This window comes from Anomaloglossus baeobatrachus, chromosome 4 (genome assembly GCF_048569485.1).
Source record: "Anomaloglossus baeobatrachus isolate aAnoBae1 chromosome 4, aAnoBae1.hap1, whole genome shotgun sequence".
Lineage (NCBI taxonomy): Eukaryota > Metazoa > Chordata > Amphibia > Anura > Aromobatidae > Anomaloglossus > Anomaloglossus baeobatrachus.
In genome coordinates, this window is record NC_134356.1 from 23,337,984 (window position 1) to 23,360,124 (window position 22,141).

Sequence of the window (22,141 nt, forward strand, 5' to 3'; positions counted from 1 at the left end):
TGACAAAACAATCACATTAGGTGACATCGTAGTGTACGGAGTGATTATCTCATTTGCTCCAGTTCCCGGTAGTCCCTGCACCAGTCCTAAAAAATTGGCAAGTGCTTCCCATCTATCATCTGAGGAGGCACACCGGTACAGAGAGAATATGTCCTGGACATAATGTGGCACACATCGTTATGCACAGAGTGGTATAGAAAAGGGTTGGTCAACATAGAAGAGGAAATGGACAGGATACGGGGAAAAGTGTAGTGGAGGTCAGAACAGGCGGAGTATAAACCATTTTGATGGATTAGCCATTTGAATGACTAAGAATCAAAAGTGACATCACAGTGATGGGAGTGATGATGTCACTAGTTCCAGGGATGTGCAGTCATTTTACCAGTTTTTAATAATAGTCAATTTCTTCCCATCTAATATCTCTGGAGGCTCCAGTATAGAAAGAATATATACTGGAGTATTATAGCACAAGACTGCATAGAAAGAATAAAATATGGGAGAGATCGTTGTGTATAGTATATACTCCTTGTATACTGTGCGACTATACACTACATCAATGTACAGTATATACTCCTCCTGTACTGACCTCTTACATACGCCTTTACTTTTTATATTCTCCTTCTCTACTGACCTCCTCCAAATCTTCTCCTGGATTTTGGTATCATCTCAGTTTCCTCTTCTTTACACTCCGTTATTGTAGATGCTTCTGTATGGACCTCCTATACACTCCACCATGTATACACAACGATGGAGCGTATAGGCGTCTATGTAGAAGGAGTATATACAGGGATGGAGTATATATGAGGTCCGTATAGGAGTATATGCAGGGATGGAGTATATAGGAGGTCCGTATAGAAATATTTACAGTGATGGAGTATAAAGGAGGTCCATATAGAAATATATATGGGGATGGAGTATATAGGAGGTCCATATATAAATATATACAGTGATGGAGTATAAAGGAGGTCCATATAGAAATATATACGGGGATGGAGTATAAAGGAGGTCCATATAGAAATATATACAGGGATGGAGTATATAGGATGCCCATATAGAAATATATACGGGCATGGGGTATATAGGAGGTCCATATAGAAATATATACAGGGATGGAGTATATAGGAGGTCCATATAGAAATATATATGGGGATGGGGTAGATAGGAGGTCCATATAGAAATATATACAGGGATGGAGTATATAGGAGGTCCATATAGAAATATACACGGGAATGGAGTAGATAGGAGGTCCATATAGAAATATACACGGGAATGGAGTAGATATAAGGTCCATATAGAAATATATACAGGGATGGAGTATAAAGGAGGTCCATATAGAAATATATATGGGGATGGATTGTAAAGGAGGTCAGTATATAAATATATACAGGGATTGAGTATAAAGGACGTCCATATAGCAATATACTGTATATGGGAATGGAGTATATAGGAGGTCCATATATAAATATATACAGTGATGGAGTCTAAAGGAGATCCGTATATAAATATATATGGGGATGGGGTAGGTAGGAGGTCCATAATATATATGGGGATGGAGTATATAGGAGGTCCATATATAAATATACACGGGAATGGAGTATATAGGAGGTCAGTGTGGAAGTAGTATATACAGGAATGGAGCGTATAGGCGTCAGTATAGGAGTATATATCTGGCTTGTGTGTAAGATCGCTGGGTAGCGGGTACATATAGCGGTGCTGCTATTATTTATATGTGGTGATTTCTTTTCTTCCTCGTGATCACTTAAAGCTTTCGAATAATTTTGGCTCTGACCCCACGAGGATCCGTCACCAAACATCTCGGGCAGCGTCGCCCGGGCATCGGCAGTGACCCATCCCAAAATCTCCTCCGCAGCGATGGAGAAGACGCCATTACCAGGCTGTCAGTCAGCGCCCAGCGGGTGCCCACACAGGAGACAAGGAGGAGGAGAGGCAAAAAGAGAGGAGAAAGGGAGACAAAACCAGCCGGGGCTGAGAAAGAGAGCGGAGAGGGGGAGGAGGCGCATACAAAGGCGCAGCACACAGGGGCGGCGGGGAAAAGACCGCCAGAAAAGATGGCTGCCAGGGACTGGGGCTGAGGTCATGGTCAGGCGGCACTCAACTTAACCCTTCCAGTCTCATATAAAAAAGGCTAAGTGTATCAACAACATTTACCCTACAGATATAGCAGAGCTGATTTGGTCTTATGCAGCAGAGCTAGGTGTGTATGGCGCTGTATACACTAAATGGAGAAGAACAGAGTCTATCTGATGTAGCAGAGCCGTGAGTGTCAGATGCAGCAGAGTTTATCTGATGTAGCAGAGCCGTGCGTGTCAGATGCAGCAGAGTTTATCTGATGTAGCAGAGCCACACGTGTTAGATGTAGAGTTTTTCTGATGTAGCAGAGCCACACGTGTTAGATGCAGCAGAGTTTATCTAATGTAGCAGAGCCATGCGTGTCAGATGCAGCAGAGTTTATCTAATGTAGCAGAGCCGTGTGTGTCAGATGCAGCAGAGTTTTCCTGATGTAGCAGAGCCGTGTGTGTCAGATGCAGCAGAGTTTATCTGATGTAGCAGAGCCATGCGTGTCAGATACAGCAGAGTTTATCTGATGTAGCAGAGCTGTGCGTGTCAGATGCAGCTGAGTTTATCTGATGTATGAGAGCCATGCGTGTCAGATGCAGCAGAGTTTATCTGATGTAGCAGAGCTGTGCGTGTCAGATGCAGCAGAGTTTATCTGATGTAGCAGAGTCGTGCGTGTCAGATGCAGCAGAGTTTATCTGATGTAGCAGAGTCGTGCGTGACAGAAGCAGCAGAGTTTATCTGATGTAGCAGAGTCAAGCGTGTCAGATGCAGCAGAGTTTATCTGATGTAGCAGAGCCATGTGTGTCAGATGCAGCAGAGTTTACCTGATAAAGAGCCATGTGTGTCAGATGCAGCAGAGTTTATCTGATGTAGCACAGCTGTGCGTGTCAGATGCAGCAGAGTTTACCTGATGTAGCAGAGTCGTGCGTGTCAGATGCAGCAGAGTTTATCTGATGTAGCAGAGTCGAGCGTGTCAGATGCAGCAGAGTTTATCTGATGTAGCAGAGCCATGTGTGTCAGATGCAGCAGAGTTTACCTGATAAAGAGCCATGTGTGTCAGATGCAGCAGAGTTTATCTGATGTAGCAGAGCCATGCGTGTCAGATACAGCAGAGTTTATCTGATGTAGCAGAGCTGTGCGTGTCAGATGCAGCAGAGTTTATCTGATGTAGCAGAGTTGTGCATGTCAGATGCAGCAGAGTTTACCTGATGTAGCAGAGCTGTGCGTGTCAGATGCACCAGAGTTTATCTGATGTAGCAGAGCCGTGTGTGTCAGATGCAGCAGTTTACCTGATGTAGCAGAGCTGTGCGTGTCAGATGCAGCAGAGTTTATCTGATGTAGCAGAGTCGTGCGTGTCAGATGCAGCAGAGTTGAATCTGGAAGTTTTCTGCCCGATCATGCTGCAATTGCCGGGGTATAATGGTGGTCTACAACTCACCGTTCTCCAGGATGTACGATACGATCTCCGCGTGCCCGGCCCGCGCTGCCAGGTGGAGCAGAGAGCAGCGCACCGGCCCCTGGATCCGTAACCGTGCTCCTTTCTCACAGCACTCCGTAACCTGCGGACAAAAAAAACAAAAAAAAATTACTAAAAAATGTACACCTCTTGTCAGAAAAGTTGTGTCACCATATTGGATCCTATGTCCCATGACAAGTACCGGAGAGAAATACGCAGATCCCATGTCCCATGACAAGTACCGGAGAGAAATACGCAGATCCTATGTCTCTAGGACAAGTACCGGAGAGAAATACGCAGATCCCATGTCTCTAGGACAAGTACCGGAGAGAAATACGCAGATCCCATGTCTCTAGGACATGTACCGGAGAGAAATACGCAGTTCCTATGTCTCTAGGACAGGTACCGGAGAGAAATATACAGAGCCCATGTCCCTATGACAACACTGATCAGTCAAGAAGTGTTATCATGGGGACACAGAAGAAAACAGAAAATGTAATACAAGAGGTTTTTTGCAGCGGAGCCCGACTGGGCGACCGCATTGTGTGAATGGACTCAAATAGAAAAAGGATTTTCATCAATCAAAAGAAATTTAGGGTCAGAAAGAAAAGGGCGAAGAATCCTCCACCGGGCGCGATAATGGACGGACCCACAAGTGTGATAATGGGAGGTAGGAAACTGACAGACTGGTGTGAATGGAAGTCGTAATTATGGGAGGCCGGTTGCGTCTTCTCGCCATAACTGCCTTTCATGTGAACAAATGGTGAGAATCGCGGGGGATAAATTTGTCTCCTGCCCCCTCATCTGCAGCCGCTATACCCCCTGACGTCAGACCCCCGGCAGATGAAATATTCAAGCATTTTCTAATAGGTTCAGGTTTTGATTATTCACCTTTGTGAAGACCTCTGCTTGCTGTCAGTGAACGGAAACGTCAAGCTCCCCCTCTACCCAGAGCTCTGCGTCTCTGCCTTCACTGACAACAAGCGGAGAAAGTATGAAAGTACAGAATATCAGAAAGATGCCAAGCCTCGTACAAAAGGGGCGCGGGTGTCCTCATCGCAGGGGCGCACTGAGCTAACTGCCCAGAAATATCTTCTTACGTTGTGCCAGTTTCTGCCAAAATTAAGCAAAAATCACAAAAAAATAAAAAAAATTGCCATGTTCACATATGTGGTTGTAAATTTCTGCCACTAGAGGGCGATCTGTACGTGGCGCCCTCTAGTGGTGGCAGCAAATCAAGCCAAAACCCCCACTTATAGGACAGAAAAACAAAAAAACACTTGTAACATCTGGCCCTGGTCAAAAAAATACCGAGAGCTCAGACTCCCCCTAGTATCACCGCTCGCTCCACTCCCCCTAGTATCACCGCTCGCTCCACTCCCCCTAGTATCACCGCTCGCTCCACTCCCCCTAGTATCATCGCTCGCTCCACTCCCCCTAGTATCACCGCTCGCTCCACTCCCCCTAGTATCACCGCTCGCCCCACTCCCCCTAGTATCACCGCTCGCTCCACTCCCCCTAGTATCATTGCTCGCTCCACTCCCCCTAGTATCATTGCTCGCTCCACTCCCCCTAGTATCACCGCTCGCTCCACTCCCCCTAGTATCACCGCTCGCTCCACTCCCCCTAGTATCACCGCTCGCCCCACTCCCCCTAGTATCACCGCTCGCTCCACTCCCCCTAGTATCACCGCTCGCTCCACTCCCCCTAGTATCATCGCTCGCCCCACTCCCCCTAGTATCACCGCTCGCTCCACTCCCCCTAGTATCATCGCTCGCCCCACTCCCCCTAGTATCACCGCTCGCTCCACTCCCCCTAGTATCACCGCTCGCTCCACTCCCCCTAGTATCACCAGTCGCTCCACTCCCCCTAGTATCACCGCTCGCTCCACTCCCCCTAGTATCACCGCTCGCTCCACTCCCCCTAGTATCACCAGTCGCTCCACTCCCCCTAGTATCACCGCTCGCTCCACTCCCCCTAGTATCATCGCTCGCCCCACTCCCCCTAGTATCACCGCTCGCTCCACTCCCCCTAGTATCATCGCTCGCCCCACTCCCCCTAGTATCATCGCTCGCTCCACTCCCCCCAGTATCACCGCTCGCTCCACTCCCCCCAGTATCACCGCTCGCCCCACTCCCCCTAGTATCACCGCTCGCTCCAATCCCCCTAGTATCATCGCTCGCTCCACTCCCCCTAGTATCATCGCTCGCCCCACTCCCCCTAGTATCACCGCTCGCTCCACTCCCCCTAGTATCACCGCTCGCTCCACTCCCCCCAGTATCACCGCTCGCCCCACTCCCCCTAGTATCACCGCTCGCTCCAATCCCCCTAGTATCATCGCTCGCTCCACTCCCCCTAGTATCATCGCTCGCCCCACTCCCCCTAGTATCACCGCTCGCTCCACTCCCCCCAGTATAACCGCTCGCTCCACTCCCCCCAGTATCACCGCTCGCTCCACTCCCCCTAGTATCACCGCTCCTCCTCAAGGTCGTCTCCCGCATTCCTTCTCCTGTGGCCTCCAACATTTACAGATCACAGCACAAAGTGAAAAAAATATCGAAATATTTAACCCCCTCCGCTCTCAGCAGCACATAATGCTCACACCAGTTAGAAGGCGGAGGTAAGCTATAATATTAATGTTTAGAATGCTGGGGCCTCAGTTATCTAAACATTCTAAACAGTTTTTGTTGCCCGCAGCAACCAATTCAAATATTTCAGCTCAAACTGATCGATGGTTGGTTGCTCTGGGCAACAATGGCAGTTAATTCTGACAAGACAGTTTTGAAAATTCTGCCTTTAGGAGTGAAACAAGCAACTAGCAACCGCGAGGGTCCTAATAAAGTAATAATGCTGCGAGTGCCCCCTTATAGAGTAATAATGCAGCGAGTGCCCCCTTATAGAGTAATAATTCCAAGATTGCCCCCTTATACATTAATTATGCCGTGAGTGCCCTCTTATAGAGTAATGTCGTGAGTGCCCCCTTATAGAGTAATAATACTGCGAGTGCCCCCTTATAGAGTAATAATGTCGTGAGTGCCCTCTTATAGAGTAATAATGCTGCGAGTGTCCCTTTATAGAGTAATAATGCCGTGAGTGCCCCCTTATAGAGTAATAATGCCGCGAGTGCCCCCTTATAGAGTAATAATGCCACAAGTGCCCCCTTATAGAGTAATAATGCCACAAGTGCCCCCTTATAGAGTAATAATGCCGTGAGTGCCCCCTTATAGAGTAATAATGCCACAAGTGCCCCCTTATAAAGTAATAATGCCACGAGTGCCCCCTTATAGAGTAATAATGCCACAAGTGCCCCCTTATAGAGTAATAATGCCGTGAGTGCCCCCTTATAGAGTAATAATGCCGTGAGTGCCCCCTTATAGAGTAATAATGCCACAAGTGCCCCCTTATAGAGTAATAATGCCACGAGTGCCCCCTTATAGAGTAATAATGTTGCGAGTGCCCCCTTATAGAGTAATAATGCCGCGAGTGCCCCCTTATAGAGTAATAATGCCACAAGTGCCCCCTTATAGAGTAATAATGCCGTGAGTGCCCCCTTATAGAGTAATAATGCCGCGAGTGCCCCCTTATAGAGTAATAATGCCGTGAGTGCCCCCTTATAGAGTAATAATGCCGCGAGTGCCCCCTTATAGAGTAATAATGCCACAAGTGCCCCCTTATAGAGTAATAATGCCGTGAGTGCCCCCTTATAGAGTAATAATGCCGCGAGTGCCCCCTTATAGAGTAATAATGCCGTGAGTGCCCCCTTATAGAGTAATAATGCTGTGAGTGCCCCCTTATAGAGTAATAATGCCGCGAGTGCCCCCTTACAGAGTAATAATGCCACAAGTGCCCCCTTATAGAGTAATAATGCCACGAGTGCCCCCTTATAGAGTAATAATGCCGCGAGTGCCCCCTTATAGAGTAATAATGCCGTGAGTGCCCCCTTATAGAGTAATAATGCCACAAGTGCCCCCTTATAGAGTAATTATGCAGCGACGGCCCCCTTATAGAGTAATAATGCCACGAGTGCCCCCTTATAGAGTAATAATGCCGCGAGTGCCCCCTTATAGAGTAATAATGCCACAAGTGCCCCCTTATAGAGTAATTATGCAGCGACGGCCCCCTTATAGAGTAATAATGCCACAAGTGCCCCCTTATAGAGTAATTATGCAGCGAAGGCCCCCATATAGAGTAATAATGCCACAAGTGCCCCCTTATAGAGTAATTATGCAGCGACGGCCCCCATATAGAGTAATAATGCCACAAGTGCCCCCTTATAGAGTAATTATGCAGCGATGGCCCCCTTATAGAGTAATAATGCCACAAGTGCCCCCTTATAGAGTAATTATGCAGCGACGGCCCCCATATAGAGTGATAATGCCACAAGTGCCCCCTTATAGAGTAATCATGCAGCGACGGCCCCCTTATAGAGTAATAATGCCACAAGTGCCCCCTTATAGAGTAATTATGCAGCGACGGCCCCCTTATAGAGTAATAATGCCACAAGTGCCCCCTTATAGAGTAATTATGCAGCGACGGCCCCCATATAGAGTGATAATGCCACAAGTGCCCCCTTATAGAGTAATCATGCAGCGACGGCCCCCTTATAGAGTAATAATGCCACAAGTGCCCCCTTATAGAGTAATTATGCAGCGACGGCCCCCTTATAGAGTAATAATGCCACAAGTGCCCCCTTATAGAGTAATTATGCAGCGACGGCCCCCATATAGAGTGATAATGTCCTTCAGTGGCCCTTTAAAAAGTAATTCCCAAACTAAAAGTAAAAATGACCACAATCCCTTTCCATGGCTTCTTAAAGGGGTTGTCCGTCTATAATAAGTCTACAAGCCCTCTATGTGTCCTCTATGTGACTGCAGACTTGTGAATCGTCCCAGTGCGCACAGCGTATGCTGCATCGCCAGTATGTGAGCCAGGAACGGCGGTCACATGACTGCAATTGTGCAATATGCGTGTGTAAAATACCCAATTTTAATAATTAATCCACTTTATTGGCACATATATATCTGCTGACACTGCATATATGTACAGTACAGACCAAAAGTTTGGACACACCTTCTCATTCAAAGAGTTTTCTATATTTTCATGACTCTGAAAATTGTAGATTCACATTGAAGGCATCAAAACTATGAATTAACACATGTGGAATGAAATCCTTAACAAAAAAGTGTGAAACAACTGAAAATATGTCTTATATTCTAGGCTTTTCAGAGTAGCCGCCTTTTGCTTTGATTACTGCTTTACACACTCTTGCCATTCTCTTGATTAGCTTCGAGAGGTAGTCACCAGAAATGGTTTTCCAACAGTCTTGAAGGAGTTCCCAGAGATGCTTAGCACTTGTTGGCCCTTTTTCCTTCACTCTGCGGTCCAGCTCACCCCAAACCATCTCGATTGGGTTCAGGTCTGGTGACTGTGGAGGCCAGGTCATCTGGCGTAGCACCCCATCACTCTCCTTCTTAGTCAAATAGCCCTTACACAGCCTGGAGGTGTGTTTGGGGTCATTGTCCTGTTGAAAAATAAATGATGGTCCAACTAAACGCAAACTGGATGGAATAGCACGCCGCTGCAAGATGCTGTGGTAACCATGCTGGTTCAGTATGCCTTCAATTTTGAATAAATCCCCAACAGTGTCACCAGAAAAGCCCCCCCCACACCATCACACCTCCTCCTCCATGCTTCACGGTGGGAACCAGCCATGTAGAGTCCATCCGTTCACCTTTTCTACAAAGACACAGGGGTTGAATCCAAAGATCTCAAATTTGGACTCATCAGACCAAAGCACAGATTTCCACTGGTCTAATGTCCATTCCTTGTGTTCTTTAGCCCAAACACGTCTCTTCTGCTTGTTGCCTGTCCTTAGCAGTGGTTTCCTAGCAGCTATTTTACCATGAAGGCCTGCTGCACAAAGTCTCCTCTTAACAGTTGTTCTAGAGATGAGAAAGGTGTGTCCAAACTTTTGGTCTGCACTGTATGTCCATATGCAACTTCTTCAGATGGACAAAAACAGGTGAAAGCTAGACTTAGAAATAACCTATCACGTGACACTTGGGTGGCGGGGGGTCACTCACTTGAGGGTCTTCATTGACAGAACACATGCTGTCTGGCCTGCAGAACGCCACACTATGGCTTAAATCATTCAGGATCCCAGCAAAGATGGATGAAGAAAGAAACAAACCTCTGCTGATTTAGTAGAGAAATGGACTATTGTCTGCTATAAACACTTTTGCTGTCTTTCTGTAAACTAAGACAATTTTTTTAGGCAATGGACTCTCGTTATTATTTTTGTCAATAATTTTTTTGTCATATATATATATATATATATATATATATATATATATAAAAATCCATTTGTTTTTAGAAACCTGAAAGGTTCTATCACTTCTTGCACCTCACGGCGTAAATAAGACATTTATTTTTTTAACAGCATGGTCCTGGCCAGAGCCTGACTAGTGGGCATGGTCTCACTCCATACAAGTGTATTGAGCAGGGTTACACCTACTAGTCGGACGAGTCCACTCCCTACACTTGTATTGATTGAGGCTGTGCCACTAGTCGATTTCTGGGTGGGAACGTACATATCCCAAAAATGGGATCACATGACTGCTGTTCCTGGCTCAGAAACTGGCGAATCCTCGCAGCGCACGTGCACTGGTAGGATTCACAAGTCTGCACATAGAGGACTCGTAGAAGGACTGCAGACTTATCATTTTAGACTGGACAATCCCTTTAAGAATTCATATCCTAAGTGCATCTTTTAAAGGTAACGTTGTCCCCTGAGTCTCATCTTATGTAATAATGCCTCTGGCACCCCTGGTTTAGAGGGTTCACCTGTTTGGCTGACCGTTGAGCCCCATGGCGGTCCCATGAGGTTTGGATTTGGGTTTCATCACATCTTAAGTTCATGGAGCTCTGAGTGAAATCTGATATAGTATTGTGCCAGATTTTATATATATTATATATATTTATATATACATATATATCTATCTATATATATATAGATATAGATATATATATATATATATATATATATATATATATATATATATATATATATATAGATATATATATATATATATATATATAGATAGATAGATAGATAGATAGATGAGTGGCTTGGAGGAAAGGGCAAACAGAGATACAGCCATTGTATACTCAATGCTAATTCCTGTTTAATTAGATTAAAGGCAGGTTCCTATAGCCAGATAGAGACAAAAGAGACCAGTATTTAGGGTGGTCTTTACATGATGCCCAATAGATATAGCCCGGAGTCCTACAGGGCAAGTACAGAACCTGTTCTTCCAGATTGGGGGATGCCTGGATAAAAGTCTATGCACATTGATAACAAAGGCAACAAGAGGGAAGATACGAAAAACAAAAGGATTCACTTCACAGAGCATTGTATTGTAAATTTTGCAAAAAAGTGCGATGCTTTACTGCAAAAACGTAAAAATTATCCCACAAAATCCCTTTAGGCAATAGTATAATTATAAAGTGATCTGCCAACACAGTGTATAATACACAACAAAGGAAAGTAAAAAAGTCATAAAACACAAGAAAACTCCCTAAGAATGTCGTCATTCTATAAACACGATGTACATATAAATCTTCGGAACAATCAAAGGGCCAAGAAAGAAACCTGGGGGTCGAGGCTGTGGCACCATAACGGGCACTACAATGATGGCTAAAAACCTAAACACTCCAAGGCTGTGGCACCATAATGGGCACTACAATGATGCCTAAAAACCTAAACACTCCAAGGCTGTGGCACCATAATGGGCACTACAATGATGCCTAAAAACCTAAACACTCCAAGGCTGTGGCACCATAATGGGCACTACAATGATGCCTAAAAACCTAAACACTCCAAGGCTGTGGCACCATAACGGGCACTAAAATGATGCCTGCAGCTCATCCTAGAAAAAAAACTTTTTACGTCTCTATCAACACAAAAAAACCCAAAAAGGATGTGGGAATGAGAAAACAAAACCTTTTTTTCGGTCTCGCTGTGTGTGCTGTTAAAGGGTTAAGGATCTGAGTGTGAATATTCAGCATGGGAGGATGTGAGGGAGGAGGAGCGTCAGGGGGAAATAACCCAAAAGCATTGTGGTCCAGAGCTGTGTAATATCTCACTGTGTATCTATATACCACCAGACAGGACTGCAGGGAGCCACCCAAGGAAAGGTAAAGAGTGGAGCCGGAAACTTTGGTATCGAAACTTTACCAAATGGGACCCTTTAAGAGACTCTAGCAGAATCCTAAATCTTCCCCGCAGCCCCTGACCCTGTTCCAGGGACTTGCATATTTTCTTGTTGCGGGTGGTCATCCTGTAATACGGCCCCCAGGTTTTTGGTTATTTAAAGCCATCACCAGATGGTACATTTTGGTCAAATTTGTGCACAGAGGAAGATGGGGGAGGTACGGGGTGGGGGTTGTGGGGGGTCTTCAGGTCACAAGGAAATGTGCCAAAATGCTGTTTTTTCCCCCCCCTTTAATATATATATATACACACACACACATACATATATATATACAAAAATGGGATCCCCATTTAAGGATCGAGCTCTGGTCAACCAGAAGATTTTGCGATCACAAAAGCTTCCAGCATAATGCTGTGTGCGGACATGCAGGGATTTATGTGTATCATTGTGCTCGCTGATATACGCTTACATGTACGCTCACAGCTCGCACACGCACTCACATACACACCTGCTACACGTAAGCGAGCACGCATACACAGACACAAACTGCATGCCTGCAAAAAGGACACTGTGCGTATCCCTGAGTGCACACATGTATACACACATACACTATACATATACACACACACACACACTATATATACACACACACTATACATACACACACTATATACACACACACACTATACATACACACTATATACACACACTATACACACACACTATACACACACACACTATACACACACACTATACTTACACACACACACTATACATACACACTATGCACACTATACATACACACTATACACACTATACATATACACACACTATACACACACACTATACCTACACACACACTATACATACACACACTATACACACTATACACACACACACACTATACATACACACACTATACATACACACACACTATACATACACTATACATACACACACTATACATACACATACTATACATACACACACACTATACATACACACACTATACATACACACTATACATACACACACTATACATACACACTATACATACACACACTATACATACACACTATATATACACATTATACATACACACACACTATACATACACACACACTATACATACACACTATACATACACACACTATACATACACACTATACATACACACACTATACATACACACTATATATACACATTATACATACACACACACTATACATACACACACACTATACATACACACTATACATACACACTATACATACACACTATACATACACACACTATACACACACACTATACATACACACACACTATACATACACACTATACATACACACTATACATACACACACTATACATACACATTATACATACACACACACTATACATACACACACTTTACATACACACTATACATACACACACACACACACTATACACACACACACACATTATACATTCATGCACTCACACATATGCACACTTCACACACACTTGACCTTTCTACACACACAGTATCCAGATGTTAACCCCCGACAGTTACATACACGTTGCTTGGAAATACCCTTACGGTCACGCAGATGACATCTGTACAGATATTTTTGCCAGAGAATCTAGACGTGTGGTCAGCAGCCAGGAAAGCAAAGTCAGTGCAAACACCTTGTATGTGTTTATCAAAGACAAACAATTGTATTATTCTTAAAAGTTAAAGCAAATTGTTCTTAATTATCCTTACACCACATTCATGCAAACGTCCCATTCATGCACACACACACACACCTCACACACACCTCACACACACATACACACACACTTCACATTCATGCACAAATTTATGCACACACACTTCACATTCACACACACACACCTCACATTCACACACACACACACACACACACACACACACACCTTACATTCATGCACATACACCTCACATTCATTCACACACACACCTCACATTCACACACACACACCTCATATTCATGCACACACACACCTCTCATTCATGCACACACACCTCACATTCACACACACACACACACACACACACCTTACATTCATGCACACACCTCACATTCACACACACACACACACCTCATATTCATGCACACACCTCTCATTCATGCACACACACCTCACATTCACACACACACCTTACATTCATGCACACACACCTCACATTCATGCACACACACACACACCTCACATTCACACACACACACACACACACCTTACATTCATGCACACACCTCACATTCACACACACACACACACACACACCTCATATTCATGCACACACCTCTCATTCATGCACACACACCTCACATTCACACACACACCTTACATTCATGCACACACACACCTCACATTCACACACACACACCTCACATTCATGCACACACACACACACCTCACATTCACACACACACCTCACATTCACACACACACACACACACACCTCACATTCACACACACACACACACATTCACACACACACACACACACACACCTCACATTCTAACACACACACACACCTCACATTCACACACACACACACCTCACATTCACACACACACACACACCTCACATTCATGCGCACACACACCTCACATTCACACACACACCTCACATTCACACACACACACACACACCTCATATTCATGCACACACACACCTCTCATTCATGCACATACACCTCACATTCACACACACACACACACCTCACATTCATGCACACACACACACACCTCACATTCACACACACACCTCACATTCACACACACACACACACACACACCTCACATTCACACACACACACACACACATTCACACACACACACACACACACCTCACATTCTAACACACACACACCTCACATTCACACACACACACACACCTCACATTCACACACACACACCTCACATTCATGCGCACACACACCTCACATTCACACACACACCTCACATTCACACACACACACACACACCTCATATTCATGCACACACACACCTCTCATTCATGCACATACACCTCACATTCACACACACACCTCACATTCATGCACACACACCTCACACTCATGCACAGACACACACACACGCCTCACATTCATGCACACACACCTCACATTCATGCACACACCTCACATTCATGCACACACACCTCACACTCATGCACAGACACACACACACACACCTCACATTCATGCACACACACCTCACATTCATGCACACACACCTCACATTCATGCACACACACCTCACATTCATGCACACACACCTCACATTCATGCACACACACCTCACACTCATGCACACACACACACACACACCTCACATTCATGCACACACCTCACATTCATGCATACACACCTCACATTCATGCACACACCTCACATTCATGCACAGACACACACACACACACACACACACACACCTCACATTCATGCACACACCTCACACTCATGCACACACACCTCACACTCATGCACAGACACACACACACACACACACCTCACATTCATGCACACACACACACACACACACCTCTCACACACACACACACCTCACACCCGTGCACCTCACATTCATACACAGACATGCACACTTTCCATTCTGCAAACACACCTCACATTCATACACACACACACTTCACATTCATGCACAAATTTATGCACACACACCTCACACTCATGCACACACTTCACATTCATGAACATACACACCTCACATTCACACACACACCTCACATTTATGCACACACACACCTCATATTCATGCACACACACACCTCACATTCACACACACACACACACACACACACACACACACCTCATATTCACGCACACACACCTCACATTCATGCGCACACACCTCTCATTCACACACACACACACACCTCACATTCACGCACACACACCTCACATTCATGCACACACACCTCACATTCATGCACACACATACACACCTCACATTCATGCACACACCTCACATTCATGCATACACACCTCACATTCATGCACACACACCTCACATTCATGCATACACACCTCACATTCATGCATACACACCTCACATTCATGCACACACACACACACACCTCACATTCATGCATACACACCTCACATTCATGCGCACACACACCTCACATTCACACACACACACACACACACACCTTACATTCATGCACACACACCTCACATTCACACACACACACCTCACATTCATGCACACACACCTCACATTCACACACACACACACCTCACATTCACACACACCTCACATTCATGCACATACACCTCACATTCATGCTCACACCTCACATTCATGCACATACACCTCACATTCATGCGCACACCTCACATTTATGCACACACACACACCTCACATTTATGCACACACACACACACCTCATATTCATGCACACACACACCTCACATTTATGCACGCACACACACACACCTCATATTCACACACACACCTCACATTTATGCACACACACACCTCATATTCATGCACACACACACACCTCACATTCATGCACACACACCTCTCATTCATGCACACACACACCTCACATTCACACACATACACACACACCTCACATTCACACACACACCTCACATTCACACACACACCTCACATTCACACACACCTCACATTCACACACACACACCTTACATTCATGCACACACACCTCACATTCACACACACCTCACATTCACGCACACACCTCACATTCACACACACCTCACATTCACACACACACCTCACATTCACACACACACCTCACATTCACACACACACACCTCACATTCACGCACACACCTCACATTCACGCACACACCTCACATTCACACACATACACACACACCTCACATTCACACACACACCTCAGATTCACACACACCTCACATTCACACACATACACACACACCTCACATTCACACACACACCTCACATTCACACACACACCTCACATTCACACACACACCTCACATTCACGCACACACCTAACATTCACGCACACACCTCACATTCACGCACACACCTAACATTCACGCACACACCTCACATTCACGCACACACCTCACATTCACACACACCTCACATTCACACACACACACCTCACATTCACACACACACCTCACATTCACACACACACCTCACATTCACACACACACCTCACATTCACACACACGCACCTCACATTCACGCACACACCTCACATTCACGCACACACCTCACATTCACACACACCTCACATTCACACACACACACCTCACATTCACACACACACCTCACATTCACACACACACCTCACATTCACACACACCTCACATTCACGCACACACCTCACATTCACGCACACACCTCACATTCATGCACACACACCTCACATTCATGCACACAAACACCTCACATTCATGCACACACACACCTCACATTCATGCACACACACACACACACACCTCACATTCATGCACACACCTCACATTCATGCACACACACACACCTCACATTAATGCACACACCTCACATTCATGCACACACACCTCACATTCATGCACACACCTCACATTCATGCACACACACCTCACATTCATGCACACAAACACCTCACATTCATGCACACACACACCTCACATTCATGCACACACACACACACACACCTCACATTCATGCACACACCTCACATTCATGCACACACACACACCTCACATTAATGCACACACCTCACATTCATGCATACACACCTCACATTCATGCACACACCTCACATTCATGCACACACACCTCACATTCATACACACACACACCTCACATTCATGCACACACCTCACATTCATGTACACACACACACACACACACACACACACACACACCTCATATTCATGCACACACCTACCTCACATTCATGCACACACACCTCACATTCATGCACACACACCTCACATTCATGCACACGCACCTCACATTCATGCACACGCACCTCACATTCATGCACACGCACCTCACATTCATGCACACGCACCTCACATTCACACACACACACACACACACCTCACATTCACACACACACACCTCACATTCATGCACACACACCTCACATTCACACACACACACACACACACACACACCTTACATTCATACACACCTCACATTCATGCACACACCTCACATTCATGCACACACACCTCACATTCATGCACACACACCTCACATTCACACACACACACACACACACACCTCACATTCATACACACACCTCACATTCATGCACACACCTCACATTCATGCACACACCTCACATTCATGCACACACACCTCACATTCATGCACACACCTCACATTCATGCACACACACACCTCACATTCATGCACACACCTCACATTCATGCACACACACACCTCACATTCATGCACACACCTCACATTCATGCATACACACCTCACATTCATGCACACACACCTCACATTCATGCACACACACACACACCTCACATTCATGCACACACACACACCTCACATTCATGCACACACACACCTCACATTCATGCGCACACACACACACACACACATACACACATACCTCATATTCATGCACACACCTACCTCACATTCATGCACACACACCTCACATTCATGCACACACACACACCTCACATTCATGCATACACACACACACCTCACATTCATGGACACACCTCACATTCATGCACACACACACCTCACATTCATGCGCACACACACACACACACATACACACATACCTCATATTCATGCACACACCTACCTCACATTCATACACACGCACCTCACATTCATGCACACGCACCTCACATTCATGCACACGCACCTCACATTCATGCACACACACCTCACATTCACACACACACACACACACCTTACATTCATGCACACACACCTCACATTCACACACAGACACCTCACATTCATGCACACACACCTCACATTCACACACACACACCTCACATTCACACACACCTCACATTCATGCACATACACCTCACATTCATGCTCACACCTCACATTCATGCACATACACCTCACATTCATGCGCACACCTCACATTTATGCACACACACACACACACACCTCACATTTATGCACACACACACACACCTCATATTCATGCACACACACACACACCTCACATTTATGCACGCACACACACACACCTCATATTCACACACACACCTCACATTTATGCACACACACACCTCATATTCATGCACACACACACCTCACATTCATGCACACACACCTCTCATTCATGCACACACACACCTCACATTCACACACATACACACACACACACACCTCACATTCACACACACCTCACATTCACACACACACACCTTACATTCATGCACACACACCTCACATTCACACACACCTCACATTCACGCACACACCCCTCACATTCACACACACCTCACATTCACACACACACCTCACATTTACACACACACCTCACATTCACACACACACCTCACATTCACACACACACCTCACATTCACACACACACCTCACATTCACGCACACACCTCACATTCACGCACACACCTCACATTCACGCACACACCTCACATTCACACACACCTCACATTCACACACACACACCTCACATTCACACACACACCTCACATTCACACACACACCTCACATTCACACACACACCTCACATTCACACACACACCTCACATTCACACACACACACCTCACATTCATGCACACACCTCACATTCACGCACACACCTCACATTCACACACACACCTCACATTCACGCACACACCTCACATTCACACACACACACCTCACATTCACACACACACACCTCACATTCACACACACACCTCACATTCACACACACACCTCACATTCACACACACACCTCACATTCACACACACACCTCACATTCACACACACACCTCACATTCACACACACACACCTCACATTCACGCACACACCTCACATTCACGCACACACCTCACATTCACACACATACACACACACCTCACATTCACACACACACCTCAGATTCACACACACCTCACATTCACACACATACACACACACCTCACATTCACACACACACCTCACATTCACACACACACCTCACATTCACACACACCTCACATTCACACACACACCTCACATTCACGCACACACCTCACATTCACGCACACACCTAACATTCACGCACACACCTCACATTCACGCACACACCTCACATTCACACACACCTCACATTCACACACACACACCTCACATTCACACACACACCTCACATTCACACACACACCTCACATTCACACACACACCTCACATTCACACACACACCTCACATTCACACACACCTCACATTCACACACACACACCTTACATTCATGCACACACACCTCACATTCACACACACCTCACATTCACGCACACACACCTCACATTCACACACACCTCACATTCACACACACACCTCACATTCACACACACACCTCACATTCACACACACACACCTCACATTCACGCACACACCTCACATTCACACACACACCTCACATTCACGCACACACCTCACATTCACGCACACACCTCACATTCACACACATACACACACACCTCACATTCACACACACACCTCAGATTCACACACACCTCACATTCACACACATACACACACACCTCACATTGACACACACACCTCACATTCACACACACACCTCACATTCACACACACACCTCACATTCACGCACACACCTAACATTCACGCACACACCTCACATTCACGCACACACCTAACATTCACGCACACACCTCACATTCACGCACACACCTCACATTCACACACACCTCACATTCACACACACACACCTCACATTCACACACACACCTCACATTCACACACACACCTCACATTCACGCACACACCTCACATTCACGCACACACCTCACATTCACACACCTCACATTCACACACACACACCTCACATTCACACACACACCTCACATTCACACACACACCTCACATTCACACACACACCTCACATTCACGCACACACCTCACATTCACGCACACACCTCACATTCACGCACACACCTCACATTCACGCACACACCTCACATTCACACACACCTCACATTCACACACACACACCTCACATTCACACACACACCTCACATTCACACACACACCTCACATTCACACACACACCTCACATTCACGCACACACCTCACATTCATGCACATACACCTCACATTCATGCTCACACCTCACATTCATGCACATACACCTCACATTCATGCGCACACCTCACATTTATGCACACACACACACACCTCACATTTATGCACACACCTACCTCACATTCATGCACACGCACCTCACATTCATGCACACGCACCTCACATTCATGCACACGCACCTCACATTCATGCACACACACCTCACATTCACACACACACACACACACCTTACATTCATGCACACACACCTCACATTCACACACAGACACCTCACATTCATGCACACACACCTCACATTCACACACACACACCTCACATTCACACACACCTCACATTCATGCACATACACCTCACATTCATGCTCACACCTCACATTCATGCACATACACCTCACATTCATGCGCACACCTCACATTTATGCACACACACACACACACACACCTCACATTTATGCACACACACACACACCTCATATTCATGCACACACACACACCTCACATTTATGCACGCACACACACACACCTCATATTCACACACACACCTCACATTTATGCACACACACACCTCATATTCATGCACACACACACCTCACATTCATGCACACACACCTCTCATTCATGCACACACACACCTCACATTCACACACATACACACACACACACACACCTCACATTCACACACACCTCACATTCACACACACACACCTTACATTCATGCACACACACCTCACATTCACACACACCTCACATTCACGCACACACCCCTCACATTCACACACACCTCACATTCACACACACACCTCACATTTACACACACACCTCACATTCACACACACACCTCACATTCACACACACACCTCACATTCACACACACACCTCACATTCACGCACACACCTCACATTCACGCACACACCTCACATTCACGCACACACCTCACATTCACACACACCTCACATTCACACACACACACCTCACATTCACACACACACCTCACATTCACACACACACCTCACATTCACACACACCTCACATTCACACACACACCTCACATTCACACACACACACCTCACATTCATGCACACACCTCACATTCACGCACACACCTCACA

General features: G+C 45.8%; 2 protein-coding genes across 2 annotated transcripts in view; one reads left to right on the top strand and one right to left on the bottom strand.

The window, feature by feature from the left end:
• DGKI (diacylglycerol kinase iota) overlaps positions 1-22,141 on the bottom strand; it is a 197,162-nt gene that overhangs the window by 9,305 nt on the left and 165,716 nt on the right. The window contains exon 28 of the mRNA XM_075343835.1: positions 3,518-3,638. Within this exon, the coding sequence (XP_075199950.1) occupies positions 3,518-3,638 (121 nt within the window). The remainder of the gene's footprint in view (positions 1-3,517; positions 3,639-22,141) is intronic.
• LOC142302719 (uncharacterized) overlaps positions 11,639-22,141 on the top strand; it is a 44,911-nt gene continuing 34,408 nt past the window's right edge. Inside the window, exon 1 of the mRNA XM_075343836.1 lies at positions 11,639-11,731. The gene's annotated coding sequence lies outside the window, so the exon portion shown is untranslated. The remainder of the gene's footprint in view (positions 11,732-22,141) is intronic.